Source organism: Musca domestica, unplaced genomic scaffold, assembly GCF_030504385.1.
Source record: "Musca domestica strain aabys unplaced genomic scaffold, Musca_domestica.polishedcontigs.V.1.1 20, whole genome shotgun sequence".
Classification (NCBI taxonomy): Eukaryota; Metazoa; Arthropoda; class Insecta; order Diptera; family Muscidae; genus Musca; species Musca domestica.
The window spans coordinates 249,174-274,117 of record NW_026712250.1 but is presented as its reverse complement, the minus strand read 5'-3'; the positions used below and the strand labels follow the sequence as shown (position 1 = coordinate 274,117).

At 38.4% G+C, this 24,944-nt stretch overlaps 2 protein-coding genes across 8 annotated transcripts; one reads left to right on the top strand and one right to left on the bottom strand.

The window, feature by feature from the left end:
* The first annotated feature begins 1,235 nt into the window (after positions 1–1,235).
* LOC101896862 (protein giant) lies at positions 1,236–3,146 on the top strand. The gene is made up of 2 exons (XM_005177343.4): positions 1,236–1,531; positions 1,632–3,146. Exons 1-2 carry the CDS (start codon positions 1,477–1,479, stop codon positions 2,882–2,884), a joined length of 1,308 nt encoding a protein of 435 aa, XP_005177400.2. The 5' UTR covers positions 1,236–1,476; the 3' UTR covers positions 2,885–3,146.
* Positions 3,147–6,942: 3,796 nt separating this feature from the next.
* On the bottom strand, positions 6,943–24,315 carry LOC101896324 (homeotic protein female sterile). Of its 7 annotated transcripts, none has more exons than XM_011298143.3 (13): positions 24,110–24,315; positions 22,893–23,073; positions 20,696–20,963; positions 18,935–20,583; positions 17,320–18,502; positions 17,088–17,258; positions 15,995–16,114; positions 15,730–15,858; positions 10,761–10,816; positions 9,603–9,921; positions 7,533–9,432; positions 7,299–7,470; positions 6,943–7,163 (listed from the first exon to the last, which is right to left on the bottom strand). In XM_011298143.3, the coding sequence occupies exons 4-13, from the start codon at positions 20,054–20,056 to the stop codon at positions 7,098–7,100; spliced, it is 5,238 nt and encodes a 1,745-aa protein (XP_011296445.2). In that variant the 5' UTR covers positions 20,057–20,583; positions 20,696–20,963; positions 22,893–23,073; positions 24,110–24,315; the 3' UTR covers positions 6,943–7,097. The 7 variants fall into 7 exon arrangements, with proteins under 7 accessions (XP_011296445.2, XP_011296447.2, XP_011296448.2 ...); XM_011298145.3 differs by lacking the exon at positions 24,110–24,315 and adding an exon at positions 23,570–23,706; XM_011298146.3 differs by lacking the exon at positions 22,893–23,073.
* Positions 24,316–24,944: the final 629 nt, after the last annotated feature.

Below are 24,944 nucleotides of genomic sequence, written 5' to 3'. Positions count from 1 at the left end.
ATTGTTTCTGTGGAACGCAAGAGGATTATAGTTTTGGTGAATAAAACCATGGTTTTCCCTGACTTCTCCCTGGTAAACATATACCGACTTTAAAAAAAATAACAACAACAAAAATATATAAAATATATTGGTTTGCTTGTCGAATATAAAAGAACCTACAAAAATAACTAATTTAATGCTCAAAATGTTTTCAAAATTATTTTTTTATTTGCAATTTCAACTTTCACGTCAGCAAGCCAAAGTTTTACCGTTTGAAACGTTATTTTCAAACTTCTTTTTTTATTGTAACAAAAACAAAACAAACAAATAAATTTTATCCTAACTAACCTAAAAAAGTTACAGAAAAGACCTACTGTTCATCACCTTATAACAACATCCAGGCCGAACAATATCCACAAGGTTAAAAAGATAGGCATTTTATTTGGAATAGAACAGATCTCAAATATATTGATTGGGGTGCCATAGCTGTTTGTTACATAGTCTGGCTTGATTCCAGATTTGTGTTTTTTTATTAAAACCACCGATTTATTAGCGGGGATAATGTCAAAGGAATAAAACCATGGTGTTGGGAAAAGCTCCGCCATGCTCCTGCTTTGCAGAAAATAACTCTATGCACGATGTGACGTTCGCAAACTTATAGAGGAGTCGAGAATAAATTTGGAATTTCTGCTTAATATTACAATTGCCCTTAAATGATCGCCCATGTAAAAGATTCATTGCACAGCAAGACCAAAATTTCGTATTCAAATGTGAATCAACAAATTTTAGCTTTTTAACAAAAACCAACGCTAGATGCTTCGTATTTCAATTTTTTGGATTCGCACTAACATCGATACATTTTATGTAAAGGTTTGAGGCGCTTTTAAAATAGTTTCTGTTCGTTATTTGATTCCACGACATTATTGTCGTAATCGTTAGCATATCTTTGCGATACAGTAAATAATATTGGGACAATTTCGTCCTGTTCTCTCCCTCTCCCGAGACTTGTGCCCAATCAAACCTCCCTCATAATGTCACATAGGAAAATCATAATAGCCCATTGTCCCACCCTTTTGTTTCATTGAAATAGCCACAGCTACCTGCTCTCTGGATGCCCTTCCCCTATTCGCTCGAAAAGTGAAAGAGTGAGACGATAGGAAAAAGAGTTAGAGCTGTACCCGGTGCATAGGTAGAAGAGAGAAAGGAAGCCTGCACTGCCTGGTTTGCCTGTCAATGAAATTGCAACGCCGGCGCGTAGGTGCTGTAGACGTGCAACTGGCCTGTGTATATAAGGCCGGGCGTTTTCGTTTTCAAATCAGTACACTTCGAACATTGTTTAAGATAACACGTCAGCCTGCGCTGTATGAAAAATCAAAGGATCTCAAACAATTTTTGACACTTACGAAAAAATCTATCTCCGAATACCGACATACAACCGTAGGATTAATTTATACGCAAATCTCTATCTCCTGGATTAAAACATACCCAAGCTCCAACATGATGATTCACGAAAAACTGATGTCCGGCCAATTTCTTTTAGATCTAAAAAATGGTTAGTATTTTTAAAAGTCCTTCGCTCTAATACAACAACGCATCACTTTGATGCGCTTGGAAAATTCGTTACTAACAGACGCATTCTCTCCTTGTTTCAGATCGCACAGGCCTACTGCAAGCAGCCGCTGCAGTACACCACAGCCATCAGCAGCCAATGCATCTACAGCCACCGTCCCCACCGATGCCTGCACTGGATTTGTATTCGGCATACGCCTACCAGCAACAGTTGCAACAACAGCTAATGAACACGGCCTTGCCGCAACAACACACGACTTCCCATGGAACGGAAGTTCTTGACTTGTCACGCCGATGCGACTCGGCTGAAGCTGCCCGCAAAACCCCCTCACCATACCACACCAACTCTAGTTTGGGCACAGGCTCTCCCGCTGGGTCGCCCACATCAATGGTTTCGCAACAAGCTGCTGCTGCTGCCGCTCTATTGCCTACCAACATATTGTACGCAGCCCAGGCGCAACAGCAACAGTCTCAAAACCCACTGCCTTCCGGCTTGGCTTCATTGTACCCGGGCTTATATTACGCCAACGGTATCAAACAAGAACCCATGTCGACTACACCGCCGCCATCTGCTGGTGTCGTCCCATCCACAGTTCCCGCTACATCGGGAAACAGTCTCTTGCAAACGTTTGCCGCCGCAGTTTCCATGAAGAAGGACATGGCTGAGCCACATTCGCCACAGCAGCAACAGCAACCCACTGCAGCTACCACACCAACCAGCAGCACCAACATTTCCGTTCCCCTCGATGCCAAGACCACTCGTCCATTCAAAGCTTTTCCCCGCGACCCCTTAGTCATAGCAGCCAATTTCGCAGCAACCGATGTTTTGCTTGACAACCCACGTGTCGAGCGCTACACTGAATACCGCAAACGGGTGCTCGAACAAATACGCAGCTCAAATGGCGGTTCGCGCACTGTCACCAACCCAAAAATGCGACGCACAAGCTCGCGCAGCGGCAGCATCCACGAAGGCTCCTCCAGCAACAACAGCGAGAACGAAGAACGCCAGCAGTGCGAGGAATCGAGCGACTGTGATTCGAATTCCGGCAATGACAGCCAGTCGTCAGTGGCCGCCAGTGGCGCCCCAGCCAACGCAAACACCAACACCAGTGGCCAGAACTCTGTATCGACCTCAGGAGGCATAGTCAAAGATGCTGCCTACTATGAACGCCGCCGCAAAAACAACGCTGCCGCCAAGAAGTCCCGTGACCGTCGCCGCATCAAGGAAGACGAGATCGCCATCCGTGCTGCCTACTTGGAGCGCCAGAACATCGAGTTGTTGTGCCAAATCGACGCCCTCAAAGCCCAGTTGGCAGCGCTGACGTCAAAAATGTGAGCCTGACAATGCATCCCTGCCGCCTCCGCCCCGCTTGCGTTGAACGCTTCAATTACAAAAGCCTATCTGTGACACACTCGTAAACTTTACACTTACACAATTGTATTTAGACCTTAGGCCTAGCTGTAGATCGGTTGACTGACTGAACCAATTTTTGGGTTACTCTTGTACATACATACCTCCAACCTCCATCCCCTGCTTGTAGTAGTAAATAGTTTAGTAGTACTTTTATACAAAATAAAAAACAATTTAAAAAAAAAAACGTAAACGTTTTCATTAAAACAAAGGGATAGAATAAAATGCCGCAAAATCAAACGGAGTTAGAAAACTCGCAACATTAGAGGTGTGTATGATAATCCAATAGTTTGTACTAAATAACCGCCAGAAGTCCAGTAAGTGAGAACGAGTGCTGAAATTCATTTTGACAGTTGAGTTGCTGAGATTTTCTTACTCGAAAATGTTATTCGCCAAGAATTGTTTAGCATCATCAACAGCTGATTGAGAAACTGCTGTTTGGTGGCCGATGTAAAAAGGTGCGTACGACAACTTCTCCAGTAAAAGCTGCTCAGTAACTTATACTGCAGAATTATCTCTCCCACTTATAAATATTTCAAAAAGTTCGCGAACAGCATTAAGCAAAATATAGCAAAAACGGTTGTTCCAAACAATGAATGCACCCAACCTTTTAAATTGTTGAGAAAATGGCATCAATTTGGCATGCAATTTTCCAAGTGATAAACTAGTAGTTTAGTGGTATAATACAATTTTGAATTCTAATTATCTGAAAAATAATTAAAACAAAACTGAAGTTACGAGATAATTCATATTGAGTAACTTAGCAGTCAACATAAATCTATTTACTACCACCTTTTGGACAATGATTTATATTCGGACAAGCGATTTAAAAACATTTCGGCTAATTTTTAGTCTTTGCATGATTAATCTCTGTTTATGACGCACTAATTGCTTTGCTTTGACAAATCAGCTAATACTTTTACAGTTTTCTGGCAAAAGAGAATAAAACTACCTTACTGGCAGAGAAAGAAGTCGGTGTATAATTCCTGCAGGAAAAATAACCGGACACACCTTTTATATTATTACAGTGGTGCAAAAACTAGCCTTGGGCAGAACTTATTGCTGTTTTATATGATAAAAACAACTTATAGGAAAAAAATACGAATGCCGTAACATAAACATAATATTAGTTTCTACATAATTTTTAATCAGTTAATCTACGGGGAAACGTTTGCAACGTTTCGTTTTCAATGTTGCGTCAGTTTAGTTTTTGTTTCCACTCACCTACACAGTATGAAATATAAAACAGATCCCGTTAATTCATTTCGCACTTTGAGAAAATACAGTTTTCGTACTCTGATTAGACCAGCTGATTTCCTCCGCATTATCAAAATGGATGCACTTGCGATATGCGTGAGTGTGCGAATATAAAAACAAAAATGTTTACGGTAAGAGATTATTTCAATCACAATGGTCGATTTTCGTTGTGCTTATACGATCTCTTTAATGGACTTTATTTACAAGATGACACGATAAGGCCAGCGCTACTCTCTTCATTAGCTGTCGATATATTTATTAATAATATTAATTAATTTGTGAAATATACTTTGGACTGAAATCGCATCCTGTGTGATCTTATTGAATAGGCTCTGATTTGAACCATGGCGTATGAACCGAACCAAACTTCTCCGCTGCAACAAAAATTTCATTTAACCTCATTTCAATATATTTTTCCGCTACATTTTCACTTGCCAATGGCAACAACACTTAAAATACCACTTGAATTGCTTTGCTTCTCCGAAATCAACAAAATTATCATGGACTATCAGTGAGTAACACAATAAGTCTTCCAATTTCGCAGCTAAAATCGTTATTGCGCCAAATATTATATTGGGCGCCAAAAAATATTCATTGTGAATAAAAAAGTGAAAGCAATTAAAATTCTTTGTTGATTTCAAAGACACAAACCAACTAATGGTGCACAGTTTTTTTTTCTGTTTATTAATGCTGTCGGCTGAAAAAGTATCAAAAAAAATGTATTTGAAGTGAGGCGAAATATCTTTAATCGCTACGACAGAGAAGCTTTGATATTCAGACTGATCATATTTTAATTAATTCTCCTTCCGTCTGACCTGATCATATACCTAGATAAAGTACGTTTACATATAAAAACTCGCAGCAGTATAGATAGCCCCGACTATACTAGCATACATTAAATTTATTGTGATTGGCCAATTACCGGACAGAGAGTTTGAATGTAAACGTACTTTAAGACAGTCATCATAGACAAATGAAAATATGGCAAACAAAATGCTCTCACCGTTTATCTTGGAAAAAATCGGATCAACAGATGTCATCAATATAGTTTAAGCGGTTTGAGTGAGAATATTGAAGTAAAATGTAAAAAATATTATAAACTGTAGGATATTTGTCATTTAAAATAACAAATAAAATGTGTTTTCGAAGTCGAGTGGGTTGAACGCGTAAATGCTGATTTGATTGACTATGCAAAACATGATGAGCGCCATCTGGATAAAAAGACAAAACTAACTTTTCGTTGTCTATATCTTCATTTGTCTATGCAGTCATATTCAAATCTAAACCGATCGTCATCGACGAGATAGGATTCATCCTGGGGTCAAAGAAGAAATACATGAACATACGAGCCAATGAACTTAGAAAGTGATTCTGTGAAAATCATCAAACGTTAATATGGTGGCTACAACTAGTTAGAGTGTAATGATGCCAAGCTATAAAGACCACCTCCGATATCGGCAGGTAAGAGATAATGGAAAAAGAGTAAAACTCCTCACCTATTTATAATTCGTTTTCTTCCAAAAACAGTTTCCACTGCATCGTTTTCGGATTTTGTATTTATTGGTGTTCGCTTTTATTTTTAATTAATATTTATTATTGTATTGTTATAATTAAAAAACATTAATTTTTATGCTACAGATTTTGCTTTTCATGTCTTCACATAACATTTTGAAAATTTGTATTATTTTATTTCTGATAATAAACAGAAAAATATCGCTTTAAAAATAATAAAAATAAACTATTGATTTTTAAACGTTTTCAGTGTCATTTTTGTATACGAGAAGTTCCGATCGAGTGTCTAGTCCATCGTATTAGTAATGAGTGATGAATGCTGTTTGAGGGTTTTACTTAAGTGTATGTAAATATATTTATATAGGAAATGCATATGACAATCCAAGCATACACGCAGACGTTGGCAAGCCGTTTGGAGAGTCATATGTATTTGTTTGCGGGGATGCAGCATTTTACCATGTCAATGTGTATAGTGTTATTTGTTTAGGTTATGTGAATAATAATTACAATTGTTGTTTTGTTGGTATTGTTGTTATTATTACATATTTGTTTTCTTTATTACTATAATGTGATTTTTCTTTTGCATTTTTATTTTTGTTTATTATTACACGAAGTAGTTTACTACTAACTACTAATACAATATTTTATAGTTATTTGTAATTGTTTATGTTTTTTTTTTTATTTATTTATGATAATTTAATTACATCTACTTTTTATTTTGTATTTTCGCTTAGAAAAGAGAATAATAATAATAAGATGTGTGTAAATATATAATAAAGGAAATCATGCCATTAATATGTTACCTTTGATTCAAACATTGTTCATCATCTAATATTTTCGTATCATATAATTAAATAACGATTTAAAGAATAAAGTAAAAAATTATAGTTTAATGTATAAAAATTAGAAATTGCTCCATGTGACTGCTTCGTAAATCCTTGCTCTCCTCTGTTCCAAATCGGTTCTAGTAGCTTAAGGGGTTTGTTTTCCTTGCTTATATATTGTGGGGTTTCGTTGCCCTTACATCCAATGTGTGTCTGCTGTCACGTAGTTCCTCTTCTTAACTAAGTTTAATAGTGATTGTTATACTGCCGCTGGTTCCATCCAGCGCTGTTCTATAATTTATTCTTCTTGTAAACTTGGAGTGGCTTTGTTTTGTTCATTTTTCTTAATTGTTCTACATTTATAAACATAATATGCATTTCTAGTAGAGGTTTGTGGTAATTAAAAGTTTTATTTCCTTTTTGTGATATAGGGTTCTTTTCTTGTTTCTGTATATATTTATGTTATGTATATAAATTAATTTCTTATGACAACAAAGAGGAGATATATTCAACAGGATCCGATGTGGAAGTTATTTAGCCATATATTAAAGCGATTCTTCGAATGCTGCCATTAGATCACTTTGCATATTCATGTCAATCTGACCAGCTCTCTGGAAAGAATGGAAAATAGTCCCATTAGTAAAATACAACAATCGCATTGTTTCTGAATCATTTCTTTAAATATTAAACTGAGTATTGGCTTGGAACAGGTTAACATAGGTACTGGAGTGGTAGGTGCTACTTACCGCTTCTCGTCTTCTTCGTTCTTGTTCCATGCGTCTCAGTTCAGCTCGTTTGGCGGCTGCCCGATCTTGTGGCGATTGCTGCGCTGTGCCCGCAGGTGAACCACAACCCTGTGGGGAAGCCTTGATATCGTCCACTACTCGCGATAATGGCTGAATGTCGTGTACGCTTTTCCTAGGAAGAAAAACATGATCAGCGCCACCCTATAATGCAATGAATCCACTGTTCGGACTTACCTCCCGCTTTCCATAGATTCGATTATGGATGCAGCTAAATGCGGGTTGGCTACACTGCCACCATGTGCATGTGGCGGTTGCACACCGCTTGAAACATTCACCGATTGATGATGCGACCCAGAGAGACTATTTGGACCGGTGCTGCCATTACCGTTGCCGCTGCTGCTGGAATTCGAACTTCCGCCGACAATGTGCAGTGGTGGTTTTGAATGCTGCTTACGCTGCTGCTCTTTTTCGGCCGCTTCCTTTTGGCGCTTCTGTTCCTTTTCCTTTTCAGCGGCCTCCAGCTGTTTTTGACGGTCGGCCTTTTCTTTGGCTTTATTGCGGAATTGCTGGAATGAGTCCATGGCTGGTTTGGTTTTGTTCGAGGTGGGAGTGTTCTGTGGCGATCCGGCGAGTATTGACCATGAACTGGGATTCTTTACATTCGGAGCGAAGATTGCTTGATTGCCAGCTGCACCTGCAGCTGTTGTTGAGGGTATTTTTAAATCGGATGGCGACTGTAGTGGTGGAGCCACCACTGTGCCACCTATCGTCTGCTGGGATGCATGTTGGCCTTTCTTCTCGGGGGGACTAGGCATCATTGATTCGATGGGCTTGGGTGTTATTAGCAGCTTGTTTGATGAATGCTGCTGCGACTGGTCGCCATTGCTACTGCTACTGGAGCTAGCATCCTTTTTTCCACCCATTCCCGATATCGTTGTTCCAACGGTTGGGCCCCCGAGTGACAAGTTGCTAGGCATTCCAGCTGCTCCGCCACTCATCATCATGGCCAGCAAATGATTATCATTTCGACCCGGTAACTGGTCAAAGATAGAGGCGCCTCCCGCTCCACCTCCGTGCGGTAGGCCCAAACTTATCCCAAGGCTGTCGAGTGCGTTTGAAGTTGCCACATCACCCATATTGTAACCGTTGTTATGAGCATGCTGATGTTGAACGGCTTGTTGGAACTGTTGTTGCATCATGGAATTCAGACCTTCCATTAGACCAAATTGCATCAATGGAAAATGGTTGCCATTCATTCCCGGAACGTTTTCTGCGGCTGATGCCGCACCTTTCGACAGCAATTCATTCATAAATTCGACGTGGTGCTGATTGTTTCCCCCGCCATGAGCCTGGCTCGGCTGCGATTGTGCCTGGCCACTTCCAAACACTGGCTGCTGTTGTTGTACTGATGATTGCTGTTGCAATAAATGAGCCGCATTAATACCCGCGGCAGCAGCCATTAGGAAATTATCAGCAGCACTCTTGCTGGTGGAGGGTTGTGCCAACAACGAGGGCTGCTCCAGGGAAGCAAGTGACTGCTCGACAGGGTCATCGAACTGAGGAATTTGTTTGAGACCCGTCGCCAGAGAAGCTGAAGATGGCACCTGTGACGTGGTTGCGGGGCCACCTATGCTTGCTGGCGTATCGACAACGTCCGAAGGTAATTTGTGAAGGTTACTGGCAATGCGAATGCCTCCTCCCGCACTATTGCTTGTGTGTGTAACACTGCTGCTACTGCTGGCCACACTTGTCGCACTAACAGGGCAACCGTCACTGCTCAGTGCGCTGGTGTGTGCCGCAGCCGTGGCCGTCGCCGTGTTAACACTTACAGATGAGTTTGGCGGCATTGTCAAGTCACTTGGTCCATTTGTGCTGCCACCGCCGTTAGCCCCACCAACACCACCTCCGGCACTTCCAACATCAGAACTTACACTACTAAATAGGCCTAATGTAGATGATGTTCCTGTTGTCGGAACGACGGATGGATTCGCTGCTGATGTAGGTGTGACAGAAGGTGTCTTAATAGGATTTATGTTGTTGTTATTTAAAGCTGCTGCCGCAGACAGAGAGTTGTTACTGTTGTTGTTTGATATTATTGTGGCACTTCCCATTGAAGTTGGTGTCGTTACGCCCACTACACAAACGCATCATGCACACGTAGACAAATTCACAATTGAACAACGGAGGGGGAGAATGAACGGAGCGAGGAAGGCAAAAAAATGATAAAAAAAAGGAAAACAACAAAGAATTAATCATTTAAACGCTCACAGAAGCCAGTTCTCCATGCAACTAGAGAGAACTTACTCATTCCGGGAACATGTTGCTGTTGCGGCCCTGCAATCGACACATTCGTTGAGGCCATCAGAGATCCACTATTCAGCATTCCCAGTCCGCCCAGTGGTGTAGTAGTAGCACTTGCTTGGCTGCTTGATCCTGTTAACGTTGATTGGGTACTTATTACTGACGACATGGTTCCTGCTGAAGCCGTGCTCGATGCTGTCGGCACAGTATTCAAGGTTTGAGGTGGATCAGCTGCTATTGCTGCTGTTGAAGCACCAGCAGCTGCCGCCGAATCCGCACCGCCACTCGCACTAGTTGGTGTCGTTATAACTGTATTATTTACCTACAAAATGTTATTGACAATGGCCACAAACAAGAATATGAGTGAATTTCGTTGTTAAATGGGGATTTGATTGAGTACAGTGCCAAGTAATTGGCTGGGCTGCTATCCTAAGGTGGCAATACATGTAACATACATAAAACTCGGCTTCAACGATCGATTCTCGTGATTAAATGACAAATGCAAGTACCGACATAGCGAGTTCAACCGTTAATAAGATTAGTCACTAGAAGTGTTTTAGCTAGACCCGTTTATGTGAGGGTGGTAGTCGGCCAAAGCTTCTCTACAACAACAACAACAATAACAAACTGTGTGTGTGTGCATTGATTCATTAAAAAAATTGCAATTGCCAGTGGCTAATTCAACTAGGATACAGTTTTGATTATGTGTACGACCAAAAATAGAGAACAAATTAGATATAGCCTACGTAAGAAAAGGTGATTTTCATCGCCCCGCTTCATTTGTGCGGAAAGACCGACTATCACGAAAAATCTTGAAATCCTTTGTCATTTTCTGGTTTGATTAAGATCGCCTAATTAGAATTCGTTCGTTGTATAGACTAATACCAGAGGTTGCCTGAAGATACCATGCCAAAGATTGAAGCACCAGGATTTAAAAAAAAAAAAACTATATCTCGTTCTCTTTGGCCATTAAGTTTTTCATCGATTTTCTAACATTTTATGTTATTTCGCTGCATCTAATAAAGCCGATAAAGGTGTTTTCCGGGCGACATTTTGTCGCAGGCGGTCCCAACCCTGTTGAAAATTGACAGTTCGTTCCATTGTCGAATGCCAACTTTTTGCAAACTCTTATTTAAAAGAAATTCAATGAAGGATACTTACATTGCTGCCATTTGAATCGCGGGTTTTTTTCTTTTTCGGTGGACCTTCGGCATCGCCTAGAAATTGTGATGAAAAAATCATTATAAGTGAGTGTTGGCTGTCAACTTCCATAGCTTAATGGTAAATACCTTTGATGTTGGTTTTTAACAAATGAATAAAATACAAAATATCATTTCTTCTATAGAAAACCTGGAAGCAATTGTGTTGTAGCAGCAGCAGCAGCAGCAGTACGACGATGAGCAGTTGAACAATAAGACCGATCATCATAATTTAAGCCTATCATCCCTACTGAATTCCCAAAAAAAAACCGAAAATGGACTAGGTCAAAGATTGAAAAATAGCCGCGATTTGTTTTTTTTTTTTTTTATTGAAAACACGTTTATTTCTTGTATTGTTTCTGTGAATTTTCTTTAATTACTATCATCTTAGATTTATAATTTATTTAATGTTACTTCTTTTTAGATTTATGGGTTTCTTTTTCAGTTTCAGCCACTAATATACGAGTGTGTAAGTGTATGTATGCATGTATGTGTCTATTGGGGATCACCTCCTTCGGTTTGTGTGAACGAAGGGAGGGCGTTAGTTCAAGTTCAAGTTCAAGAATTGGTAATGTTTAGTGTGGCTCTCATTTAGAAATATATTTTGTAATAATAATTGAATTGAATATTTATATATAAATGTGTGAAAAATAAAAATACATGAAAGTAACCGACTATCAATTATAAAAATAATAGTATGTGTATTTCAAGGTGTTCTGTTTGAGTTTTCCTTACATTTTAATGCTAAACAACAATTGAAATGTGTTAGAAAATAAACTAACATTAAAAATATGTATGTATATTTATATATAAAATTTAAAAATTAATATGCTCTTAAACACTTTTAGATATCATGTTTGCTTGTTTGTTTGTCTGTCTGTCTGCTGTCTGTTTTTAACATATTTGTATTACTTTTTTTTCATTAATGTTTATCGTTTTTTTTTTTTTCTTTCTATAACACTTAAATTTAAACTTAGTTATTATAAATGATGCATGCCTTGGCAAAATGTTGTTGCATAGTGCATTTTATGTCATTGAATGTTTTCAGTTTACCACCGCGGGAATACTGTGAATGCAATGCAGAAGGTCTTCGACAGTACTTTCTTCAGTACGAATAAAAGTATACAAGAAATATTGCGTTTAGAGTCCAAATATGGCGGTTGGCCGTGGTATTTTTTTGACTCCTTATCTTCGTCGTTTGTCTTCGTCGCGGTCCAGGCGGATTGTGACCGTATTATCCGTGTCAAGAGAGAATAACTTTCAACAGTCTGCGATTCGATCGTTTGTGAATATTTATTAAACGTCGTGCATATCTGCAAGTTTTCGATATTACTTATGAACTGATTGATTGATTGATTGTAAATTAGAAATGTTGGAGTTAATCTCCGCAATGCACTTGCATTAGAACGACACAAACGCATCATTCGCAGCATTCGGATTTGAGAGCTACTACATTTATGACGTTCACGTTCAAGTTCAACGCTAATTCCCTTTTACTGATTTTAACTATTACAATGTATAATATATATTCTTCTCTGAGGCTGAGAGCTGCAAAACTGTAAAGTAATCGTAATTTAAATACACACAAATGATGGTACACACTTAAGTTTACAATAATAATAACATATTTCACTCTCGTTCTTTATGCTTGTATTTTACAATTTCAAAATTGTACGTTCTTTAACATTTGTTTCCAGTATCAGTGTAAACAATAATATTTTCTTAGTTCATACTTTATATTTGTTTCTTGTTAAAAAGGAATGAAAAACGTGCAAACAATGTGTAAAGGGGAAAGCCGACAGCCGAAATCTATCAAATTAACCGCATTTGGGGAAAAAGCGAACGACTCTTCACTCTCGCTCAGCTATAACAAGTTTAGACGCGCGCTTAAATCACCTAAAGTTTGCCTAAAATTCATGATTTAAGTTGTATTTTTGTACAGGTTGGACCAATTTTCCACTTCTTCGTGATACACAACATATACAAAGGACAACAAGTAAAAATATTATAAAATTAAAATACGTTAATGATTAAAAATATGTGGGGAGGACCAAGCATATATACATATACATATATATATCCATCCACAATACAATAGAGGGCAGTAGAGTTGGAATTTAAGAATGGACTTTGATGGCGTCTCGTTTTACATTAGAAAAGCCAACCCCATGGAACAGGTCCACAAGAATATGGTGTTTAAAAAGTCCGATTCGACCGGATTGCCAAGTTGCGAGGCAAACATCAATGAAGGGGGAGGGGTGATTGGTGGAGGAAGGGATCATATGTATTTAATTCGAATGAGACTTATAGAATATATAGCGATTGAAATGCCAGTCCAATGACTTTAAAATAGATGAAGGGAGGGATGTGTTGCCACATATTCGGGGTGGGGTTGGTATTGAATCCATAGGATCCATTGTACAATTATAAATCCAAACTGACTTAGGCTGCAACTTAAAAAAGAAATAAACAGACTGACATGAACTGCATTTTGTCGCTTGCTTCTATGTTTAGGAAGAATGTTACGCTTGCTGTTTTGCAGGCGTGCTATTATTTTCATATCATTGTCGTTGCAATCCCGAAGAAGGAAGACATTTTCTTAAAGTTATTATTATATTCTTAATAAGTAAGATATGTTGGACACATGACAGTATAAGTGAGGCATATATTGGTGTTTGTTTATCCATGTCGTGGGCGGAGGAGGATATCGTTTTGCAAATCTGTTTGTTTTTAACTTTACACACTTTTTACACATTGTCTGCAAGTGTACTACAATAATTTTAATTAAAACTACGAATCATAATTGTAAAGTTATTTTTACAATTTTGAAATCTGTAACTTGAACTTCTCTTACAAAAATGTAAAATACGCGCGACTTTAACGTGTTTCCTTATTTTTTCGTCAGCCGGTTATCTCGGAGTATTCATATGTATGTTTTCCATTTGGTTTGTTACGTACTTCTGCAAATGCGAAAGAAAGTATTCCTAACTTGTGCATTGACACAGAAGAAACCTGTCCAAACGTACTGACCGACCCCGAAGAAAAAGGCCAGGAAACTCACAATGCAAGTATGCTTCTTTTGAATACAATTTTTATTCTTTTTTTCTCTACAAAACGCATGGGCCTTTGAATTACAAACATTTCGCAAAAAGATACTTTTTGATTTTTTTAGTAGGACATGCGTTTTTGTTTTAGCACTGACGGTACGGTACGTTAGACATTTTCTTTCGCATTTACCGAAGTGAGTTTGCGTCAAAGCCAGGTCAGTGTCAGTATCAGTATCAGTATCAGAAACCTCCAAATAAAACTTTGAAAGTTGTATTTTCATTAGCCAAATAAACAAGTGAACAATTGAAATTTATGTTTTAAAATCTAAACTCAACGTAGCAATGCTCTGCTGCTTTTATTTTATGGTTTCTTTGACGTGTTGATTCAATTCGAGTTTGTCTTACAACTGCTATATGTTGCTTTTTATTTGCTTGGAATGATTGGCTGCCCCCAATACACAATTGCTTCACGATTTTCTTCAAATTCACATTCATATTAGGAAATAATAATAATTGGTAATAATAATATTAATAAGCATAGGGATAATAAAAAAAATCTCTCTACTTCGGAAATAAATATGTAAAACTTAGTGTTGTACAAGTTTAATGATTCAAGCATTAGCCACGTTAGTTAGTAGTATTAAAATGGTTTACAAAGGAAACGTTTTTATTATCGGGAAGATACATACATATATACCAAAAAATACAGTGGATATTCGTGATAGTTAACTGAACTATCTATTTCCACCAAAAAAAAAAAAAAAAAAAAAAAATCAGGATAAAAAAAAATAACAAACAGACTTAATGGGGAAGAAAGAAGTGCCAAATAATTTTATTTTCATGATCGTATGCAAGTTAAGTTTTGTGACCATTCGCGCTTTGAGCTAAAAAAGAAGTACTTATGCATGTCGGACTCGGCTGTATGGAACCATGCGCACAGCGAGCAAACCGGACCGACACTGGCCACATTAATGTCTATAACCGTCGTGGTTTTGATTACAACAGAAGGAAACAAAATTATATTGCACTTAAAAACTGGAACTTTGTTCCAGAGTGTTTTAAACGAAACAAACAAACAACCCACTTATTACACTTTCGTACATCGTGCCAATTGACATATGCAGAAAAAGGAATATACATTATTTTAAATACCTTGAACGGAAGTTATTTTCATTTTTCTTTGAGTGCACAGATCATGATCACAAAACTTTGCCCGTTTATGAAAATTATTTGAAGGAGGCTTTGCTTGAAGTAACACCGAACGCACAAAAACGCAATATAGTGCTATTGCTAAAGCTAACCATGATTAAGGACAAGGTCTTTAAGGTTCATTCAAGCAAGCAAGAGACATCTCTTGATGGAAAATAGAAAATTTGAAATCGAGTCGACTACTCTTTCCCGACAAGCATGAAATTATACGCAAGTTTTGTTTTTTTGAAATTTTCAAAGGATTTAATGCAACTGGATATATATACATTTTATGTATATATGATGATTTTTTAGTATATATATATTTCTCGACTTAAATACAAATATTCTATTATTACATCTATTTTCGATTGTTAGTAGTTGTGTTGTGTATAATGCTTGCAACCATAAAGAGGATGTTATTGTTGAAATCATAAAAAGAAAAGTATCTGAACAAAAGGAATTGCGGTCACTAAAACAATTTAGTGCTTAAGATAACTTGTTGATACATCCTTGTTTTTAGTTTTGTTCTCTAGTATAGGATAGGTAGGTAAGGGGCTAAGGTATATAGTATTAAGATAGGGTAGGTTTCATTTCCGTTTAAATCGATATTCTTGATGGTAATAGTAATAATAATGATAATAATAAAACATAATATAAAACAAAATTATTTGTAATAAATAAACGCGTCCTAACCTGCTTCACTGTCACTCGAATCGCTAGAACTACTATCGCTTGAACTGGACGAGGATGAATCGCTCGAACTAGAGCTGGATGATGGGCGATTTGCAGGCTGAACAGCTTCCACTTTATTCGATGATTCGTCTGAAATGAAAAATGCAAATGGAATATAGTCAGAGAGCAAACTAACATGGGAGAATATTATAGGTGATCTTCGGCTATGGTGTACAAGTCATCAAACTACAAAAACAACACGTATGTATTCAGGAGAAATAATTACCTTTTTTGGCTGTCTTCTTGTTGGTACCTAATTGACCGGTGACATCTTGTAAACGTTTCTCCAATTCCTGTTTCTTTTCGGCCATTTGTTCATCTTTTGATTTGCCAGAGGGCTTCTTGTCTGTGGAAAAAAGAGAATAGGGAAAAGCAGAGTTTTAAATATTTCTGACGTCACATACAACACAAATATAATCAGACTCTTCTATCGAAATTTACTAATAGCACGTTATTGTTAAACAATTGTAATGTAAAATTAATTGATAGGCTTTTCAAAACAAACTAAATCCAATTTAGACGGAAAAATAAAATCATGCACAATAGTCAAATTATAAAACCATCACCAGATTTTCAATTTTGCATTAATTAAACATGTTCTTTCCCTTCTCTTACAGACGAGACTTTTGGTACTACAGGGTATGAATAGAAAAGAAAGTATACATACAAGTGGAAATACATAGGATAAGATTAAAATTATAGTGTAAATTATAGATACAAATCGAGATATAATAGTGATATATAGTTTGTCTTTAGTTCATCCAATTAACACGTTCACTACTTTCCATTCATCTTCGCCTATTGGTTTCTGTTTCTGTTCAATTTGTTTGCATTGGCACTAGTTAGCCGATCTTGGCGGAGAATTTTTTGGTCGAAAATATGTACTGGCGAGATATTTCAACTTAAATTAAAACAAGACTTAAAACACACACATACTATTGAGATGCCCGATGACATCACATTCTCGTGCAAATAAAACTATTGGCAATAGATGATATCCTATACTTTGCTGGAAATGTATAATCAAAATGACCGAGCATGAGGGAACTAAATAAAGAGGCACGTTAAGAACAACAACAAAAACTCTTTATAATAAATTGTCATTTTAACATAAAATTAAAAAAGTTCCTCTTATACTGTATCGATTTGAGGGGTGTGGGTGTGCATAGATTCTTTTTTTTTTTTTTTTTTTTTTTTTTGTATTTCCAAAAGAAGTAAATTTGTCTTAAATTCGTTTCAGCTCCTTAAGAGCTGTTTATGATGTTCTTTTTGTCGCAGTTGCAACATTTGAGTAGTGCGTGTCATTGGGATAAACTTACAGTAAGGCTTACGGGTTTTTTTGCGTAGACAAGACGCGACATAGCTTTCCAGCTCTCGTAGAGTAGAGGGCTTCAGGGTCTCAAAGTCGATTTCTATTTCATCTGGATTTGAGTCGCGCAGCGATGGTTCTCGGTTTTGTATTATGTGCACAACACGTCCTAGTTTATCACCTGTGGAGTAACACTTAGAATAGTTAACTAATTCTGCAGTTTCTGAAACATTAACACTTACCCGGCAGTTTGTTAATGTCCAAAGACAGTTGCCTCTTCTCGTCATATGACATTGGTTTGGCGGTATCTTCCTCCTCCGAATCAAACACCATTGCCTGAGTACTTGGTTTCTTTTTATTGGGTCCTCTTGTTCCAGTTCCAGTGCTGGCACCACCACCAGCAGCAGAAGCAGCACTTCCTTTGGTACGTTTGGAAGCACCCCCAGCTGCGACGCTGGCACCACCGGCTCCGCCTCCAGCATTTGCCCCTTTAGGACCACGTTGCCCTTTACTCTTAGCACCTTTTCCTGTGGTCGCTGCAGATGTCCCTGTCATTCCCGGTGTCATAGCGGATCCCTTACCGCCCGTACCAATTTGACCCATAGCCATGGCAGAGGACATTTCATGGCCGTGCATGGCACCGGTAACACCAGAGGCGGCGCCGGCGCCGCCAGTTGCTAATGCACCACCACCCGTCGCCGGCACCAACCCACCGGCACCTATAGCTCCACTGACTGTAGCCTTCTTCTTTTCTTTCATTTTCTTCTTAGCCTTCTTTTTGTTGGAGGCCTCCTCCATTAGTTTTCTCATCTCCTCGTGCAAGTCGCGAAGTTTTGTTTCCAACATCTTCAACCTCGCATTACGCTCTTCATCGGAGTTGGACTCATTTTCGCTGTCTGACGACTCGTCGGAAGATGATTCAGATGCATCATGTTTGCCATAGCCGTGATGCGCTGCTGCTGCTACGGCAGCTGCATGAGCATTGGCCACCGGTTCATCCGGTATATTAGCGTAACGCATCTCGAAGACGTCTTGAAGTTTGCGGCCCATAGCGACGACATCATGATCTGGGGGATTGTACTTGTAACAATTGGTGAATATTAATCGCACATCAGCTGCGAACTCAGGTGCACTTTTATACTCCCGATTGTCCATTTTCCCCTTAACCGTACCCAAATCCATTGGTTTTTTGATAATATCGTGATAATCGTGCAGCCCCAATAGTTCGGCATCGACTGGCTTATAGAAGGGCCAGGCGTAGCCCGAATGTTTCTTCGAAAAGAGCTCTTTGAGAATCTCATTACAGGATTTCAAGGCATCTGACAGTTTCTCCTTTGACTTCGCCGATCCTGGAACGCCGACGGCGCCTCCTGCTACACCAGGAACCCCACCAACACCCATCGGTGACATGGGGTAACCAGCGTCCTGTGGAAGACAAATTACAGTACATGGATTATAACTACATATCTCTCCATTGTTGCTATCATGTTGTTATGGAGGGGGAAAAGCATGCATGATTTAATTTTGGATGAAAGAAATTAGGCGTTGCAGCGTGTGTGGTGAAAGCATGATGTTCAAAATGAATAAATCAATTGGAAATGACATATACATGTATGAAAGATCAGGGCATACGCCGAGTTGGAAATAAAATAACCAGAGTGTATACATTATTTTACCGCCAACTTGGCTGCCAAGAACATAGCTCATGGCGAGCGGACCAGATCGATTAAGTGATGATATGCAAAAGTATGTGATTGGCTACTGTGTGTCTATATTCAAGTATATTTATTTATGTAGGTATGTATTTTAAATGTACGTAATTGTGTACGCACATCATGCTCCAACACGTTTGCCTACCTTTTTGCCTACCTGCCGATTGGACTCACGCCTCGTTGCGATTTTTGCACTTTTGGATTCAATTTGTGCATAGGGCGATTCAAATGCATTCGCGGTGGGCGTGGTGGTGTCAGCCTTTCTTTTCACTCCTTTCTTCATTTTAGCCGGTTGCTGAGGTGGTATTACAGTTTCAACGCCTGCTGCTGTACTATTTACATGATACGCAGGTACAGGTGCCGCGGTATTAGCAATGGCCGTTGGGTTCGCTCCAATACCTCCGGCGGCACTGCCATCAATGGAATTAACGCCAACTGCACCAGCAACGGCACCCGATCCAACGCCTGACCCCACCAGTGAAACATGGCTAGCTACACCACTAGCTGGGAGGATACTTGCTCCCGGCAGCAATGTACTAGCTGCTCCGCCCGCTAATGCGGTAGTAGTCGTGTTCGTACTTCCCGGTACTGTCTGGGGAGGGATTGTGGAAATAGGTGGTATGCCAGTCGTAGACCCTGGTGTTCCTCCAGACGAAGAAACAGTTCCGCCCATCGCCGAAAGCGGCCGCCCACTGGCTCCACCCGTAGCCCTAGACGCAGCACCAGACGGTGTTGTCGAAGCCCCATGCAGCGATGCGTTTGTCGACGCTGGCTTAGCAGATGATGGTCTGGCTTTCTTCTTACCGCCACCTTTTGGGGTGACAGGCTCTAATTCAATTTCCTCCTTTGCCATGCCTTCGAGTTTTTGCAAGAACACTTTCTCCAACGTCTGGGCCATAACAACTACGTCTTCGCCAGGCTTATTGTAAACATAGCAATTGGTAAACATTGTGTTGAAGTCCTGTATGGCTTCTTTAGCCGACCAATAGTAATTGTTTTCCAGTCGTTTTTTCACTGTCCCCAAGTCCATGGGCTGTTTAATGATCTTGTGATAGTCGGGTAGGTTTAGCTTTTTGGCGTCGACCGGCTGCTGGAAAGGCCAAGCAAAGTGATGTTTCCAAATGGTTTTCATAACCGTCTTCATGAGATACTGTAGTTGGTTTGTATTACGGCCAGGTCGGTCAGGTGGCGGCACAATTGGAGGCTGCACTACACCGTTGACCGGTTCCACGTAGGGTTCAATACGGGGCGGTGGTTCTTGTGACATTTTGTTGGCTTTAATCTCCTCTGTTTCCGTTGTCAAAGAAAATTATTTCCAGCGAAGGTGTGATGCAGTTTTGGTCTGTTTGTAATTTCTATACAAAGTTCGTTTGTGCTTTTTCTGTAATAATCTGTCTTTAACGTGAGAAAGGAGGAGCCATTTGATTTATATATTATTCTGTGGATGTGGAAAAAACACTTATCTAGTGTTGTTTTTGGACTGACTGGTAATCGGGGTTAGAACCCTCCTTCCTTCCCTCCTAATTCGTTGACAAATCCTTCCTTATAGTCACTTGTCACACTTATATATATATAATATTTAATTCTTTGTTATTAAGAAATGTTGTTTATGTTTACTGTGTCTTGCAAATCTTGCGTTTTCAAATCCGTTGAAGTGGTCTGGAATTATTTTGATAGAGCAATTTGTATATCATGCTGGGCATATCTGAAGTAAGATGATCTTTGGCCATATAATGCTGCTTCTGTGCTTTGTCTGACTCTGTTGTTGGAGGCTGCATTTTACGGCAAAAATGACTAACAGAAATAAAAAAAATATACATACATATTAATGACCGTAGGCAGCGAGGAGTAGGAATACTGCTTATTGGAATTGCTAAACTCTGCTAAGGACATTTTTCATACTTACCATACATCTACTGCTAATAAATCGGAAGTCAGCTTAGTTTTTTGGACATTGTGCTTGCGTCTAGGTTTTTTCTGATTACTATATCTCGTGCAATGTCTCGGAGTACCTGTTCGTAGCAAATCTTGACTTGGAATTGTTTTGTGTCTTCTGATAGGTATATCTTATGACTTGTAACAACAAATGGTATTTATTTAGAAGCTTTCACTAAGGAGACGTCAGTATGTACATAGGTATTAAAGTCTTACGGCCTTGGTATTAAGGTGATATACTGAAAAGTAAAATAATTTTATCAGTGGAAAACATTTACGATGGTCAAAGTGAAACTTAATAAGGACTTCTGTTATAAACAAAGAATCAATGCATGCTATCTATAACTGATCTACCATCCTATTAAAAAAAGGACATTTTAATGACGTACTCTGTTTTTATTGATGGATCTTCCTTAAATCCTCAAAAATGTTTGTAAGCAATGCAATGCTTTCGTTTAAAACATAATTCATGAAACTTTTTCATTTAGGATTGTAGGTTTTATAATTATATTGAGTATTCGGATTCCCTTGCATATGCTTTGCTAATGAACGTAGGGGAGGATTTTGATAGGTCAATATCTGGGGGATTTACATTTAATTTTCTCTTTAGATGAGGCATATTCTACGTTAGGTATTGGTCACAGGACGAGTATTTATTTTATTCCAAGTGGCACTAAAATAAACAAATACACAAACGTCCAACGATCAAAACACCTGTTTCAATGTTCGGATGGCATGTAGCAGCAAAAGAAAGTATTGGATAGACAAAATGTTTACCTGATTATTTTGATATTCTTTCAAAACTTGTATCTTTTGATACACAATACAGAAAAATCATTTCTTTTCAAATTCGTCCTGAATGCTGTTGTCCTTTTCTAACGCATATACCCAACACAGCACATTTATCAGTTCACAACGACGCACTCTGCAGCAGATGAGCAGCAGAAACATATCTGGCGAATATAGTACAGTAGACATTGTGGTGAAAACTCGGAAGAATTATCCGATACGATGTCCATTTCGTTGTCTTTCTGTGTATGTGGAGTTATCGACGAGAGTGAATGATGGGCATAGAAAGAGAATTACTGAATGGATGAATGAAGTGGTAGCGGAAAAGTGTGAAGACTGAGGACAGCCGAGTAGCAGCGTAGGGGAACTTCGCTGCGTACAAAACAAAACCAATCAGACGAAGAAAACACAACAAAACGGAAGGATTGTAGAAAATAGTCGTCATGGCTAGAATATTTAAATACTGTTCGAGCTTACAATGATGCTTTTACAGTATTTATTTCACATGAACAATGTAAATGAAAATTAAGAATTATAAAAATGAAGAAGTTTTCTTTGTGCGCTCTCACCAACATCGGCAAAAGACTACAACGACGTGATGATGTACAATAAAAATACAAAAATAATGCGCGAATGGGCTGGATATCTGGTTGGAAGCAAATTTGAAGAAGTCTCTTTCACTCTCGAAAGAAAAAAATGGCGGTAGATTTTTAGTACAAACGAAAGAGACGTAATGTGTTAGACCAAAAGAAAAAAAACAACCAAGCCGTGTTATGACGGCGGTGCGGAACAATGCAGCCGCCACTACACTTTATTTCGACGTCGTCACTCGGTACGAGTGGTGATTATTGTATATAAAGGCAAAATTATCTAAGGCCTATATACAAAATACAATTTCGTGAACAAATTTCCAGATTGCACGATAGCTCTATAAACTCACCACATTCTTTTCCACAAATTGCCTATATGAGGCATTTCTTACAATCTCTCTCACAAACAGTTAATTTATTTCAATGCATGTTCACTTATCAAGGATTATACTAATGTTATCAATTGCATTTGACTAACAAAACTTCTAACGCCGACTTCGTATTTTGCGTGCGCCTCTAGACAAGTGACAAGATTCGGTAAACCTTTCTTTCTAGGACGCCAGGTTTTGACAGTAAACAGAGTTGCATTTTATAGGTCAAAATTAAGTCCATTTATTAAACGTTCTATTGATATGATATTGTGGAACACCAACAATTCTATCGAAATCTGGGGAAGCACAACAAACAATTTTATACAAGCCAATGCTTGTAAAAACCAATTTATCTGAATCGACAAAATAAACACAAACATGGAGTAATCATAGAAAATGTATATATACATATATTTACCATTTCAATGTAAATTCATGGGGATGTTTAATACTTGAAAATTACATTCTTTGAAATCCTTTACAAAATGCTGCTTTTTCACTTTTTTTTAATTGCTAAATTTGTTTTCTTTTTTTGATTTATTTATTTATATACCTCTGTTAGTTGGTTTTGTTTGGTTGCATGTATTTATGATTAGAATCTAAAGAATGCAAACATATTCACTTATAATCCTTGATAATTTGTTTTATTACTAGAATTAACTCCCGCGGGCAACAACAGTCGAGAAACTGGTTTTATTAAAACTTAGCACCTATACCGTTCCTTCTTCGTTGATACAAATAGACGAACGCACACTGGCAACAGCAATTTTTCCTTTTGTCGCTTTTTTTTCTGTCACCAACCAATTCGCATATACACGCGAGCGAGATTGAATAGTGAAAATTTTTGTATTTCGTACTCCTATTCTTCTTACGTTTTTATTCACATTTCTTTCCACATCTTCATCTGTTAATTGCTTTTGGTATTGTTCGCTCGTAGTGTTTTCTGTTGTTTCTGCCGTTTCTCGTTGTTTGTTCGGGTAGTTTCTCTGTATACAGTGCTGTTGCCCAGCGGAGTCTCACTTTTTTCATACACAATTTCCGATCATTAATTCAAAAGGCATTCATAAAATTTCACTCAATATTCTTGAAGCATACATTAAATTATATTTTTGTAGTATTTTTATTCAATTGCAATGGCTTTAAACACTATATTTAACAAATTTTCTGCACAACGTACGCGCACCCGACCGAAAGAACGCGGGTTTCAACCAAATATACATTTGTCGTCGAATTACTCACGAGTAAAATAGGGTAAGGAAAAAATATACCACTATGGTTATTGCATTCTCGCACAACGGACACTACGCACATGTAGACACGAGAGTGAGCGAGACGAACGCAGTGTGTACATTGATTTCGAAAAGGGAGAAGCAAAGAGTTCTACGTGTTTGTACTAAACGCTATATGTACTAAATGAATAACAAAATGGCTCGAATGAAGAAAACATGAAAATGAAAATCTACAAAAAATAATTCCAGAAATGAGCCCATGTTTAATTTGCTGCGAGAATTTCATGGGATCGACTCCATTTAGACCACATATTAAGTCATACATTCACAGTTTGGTCGTTGCCATTTTTCCCGAAATTTTCTGTGGTCTGGCATATTGATAGGGTATGGTAAGGGGGTTAATTACTTGTAAATTTCGTCACGTTCTCACTTGATTACGCATTTAAGTTCTCGTGCACTTTTTCGATTAAATTTAACTTTAGCTCACAACCCTACATATACGGGCCATTGTCCACGTAAAATTTAATGGGAAAAAGGATTTTTCATTGTTTAATATTATTTAGTGCGAAAATATTTCCACCATTTTCACTTTGTTTTATGTGCACGGGAGCAAACGAGACAAACGTAGTGTGTTTTTAGTTCGAATTTGTGTGGTGTGAATTTGAGGGGGAAACAGAATCCAAGAACCTCATCAGTTACGAATATTATGGAAAGCCGGAATCAAGAATACTGTGGGAAGCTTAAACGTTTAAGAGACAACTCAATAAATGCGTTGCGTCATGTCTTGGAACTTGATTCTGTTTCTATAAGAAGTGCAAAAATGTTACTACGATAATCGAATGAATTGCAAAATATATATTTTTTTGCTAGTATATTTTGTACAGAACCTGGTTTTGCATTTTTTCGATATTATAAAGAAAAAATCGGTTATCGTTGCCAAGAAACGACAACAGAACGAAAATGGCTGTTGACTCTGATGTTGTGTATGACATGAAGTTCTCCATTTTTAACTTTGGCAACTTTTTATTCAAATCGTTTGCCTTGTTTACGCTTTACAACTTTTGCAACATTTACTAGATTGAAAAGGAACAACGCAAATTTCAACTTTTGACGTTGATCTTGTTTGAGGATTTAAAGTGCGTATACACAAGCAGCTTAACACCGCCGCGTGGCATATTAAGTGACACTGTAAAAACGAATGACAGATTCGCAATCGAATGCCAATCTGCTTTTGTATTCCC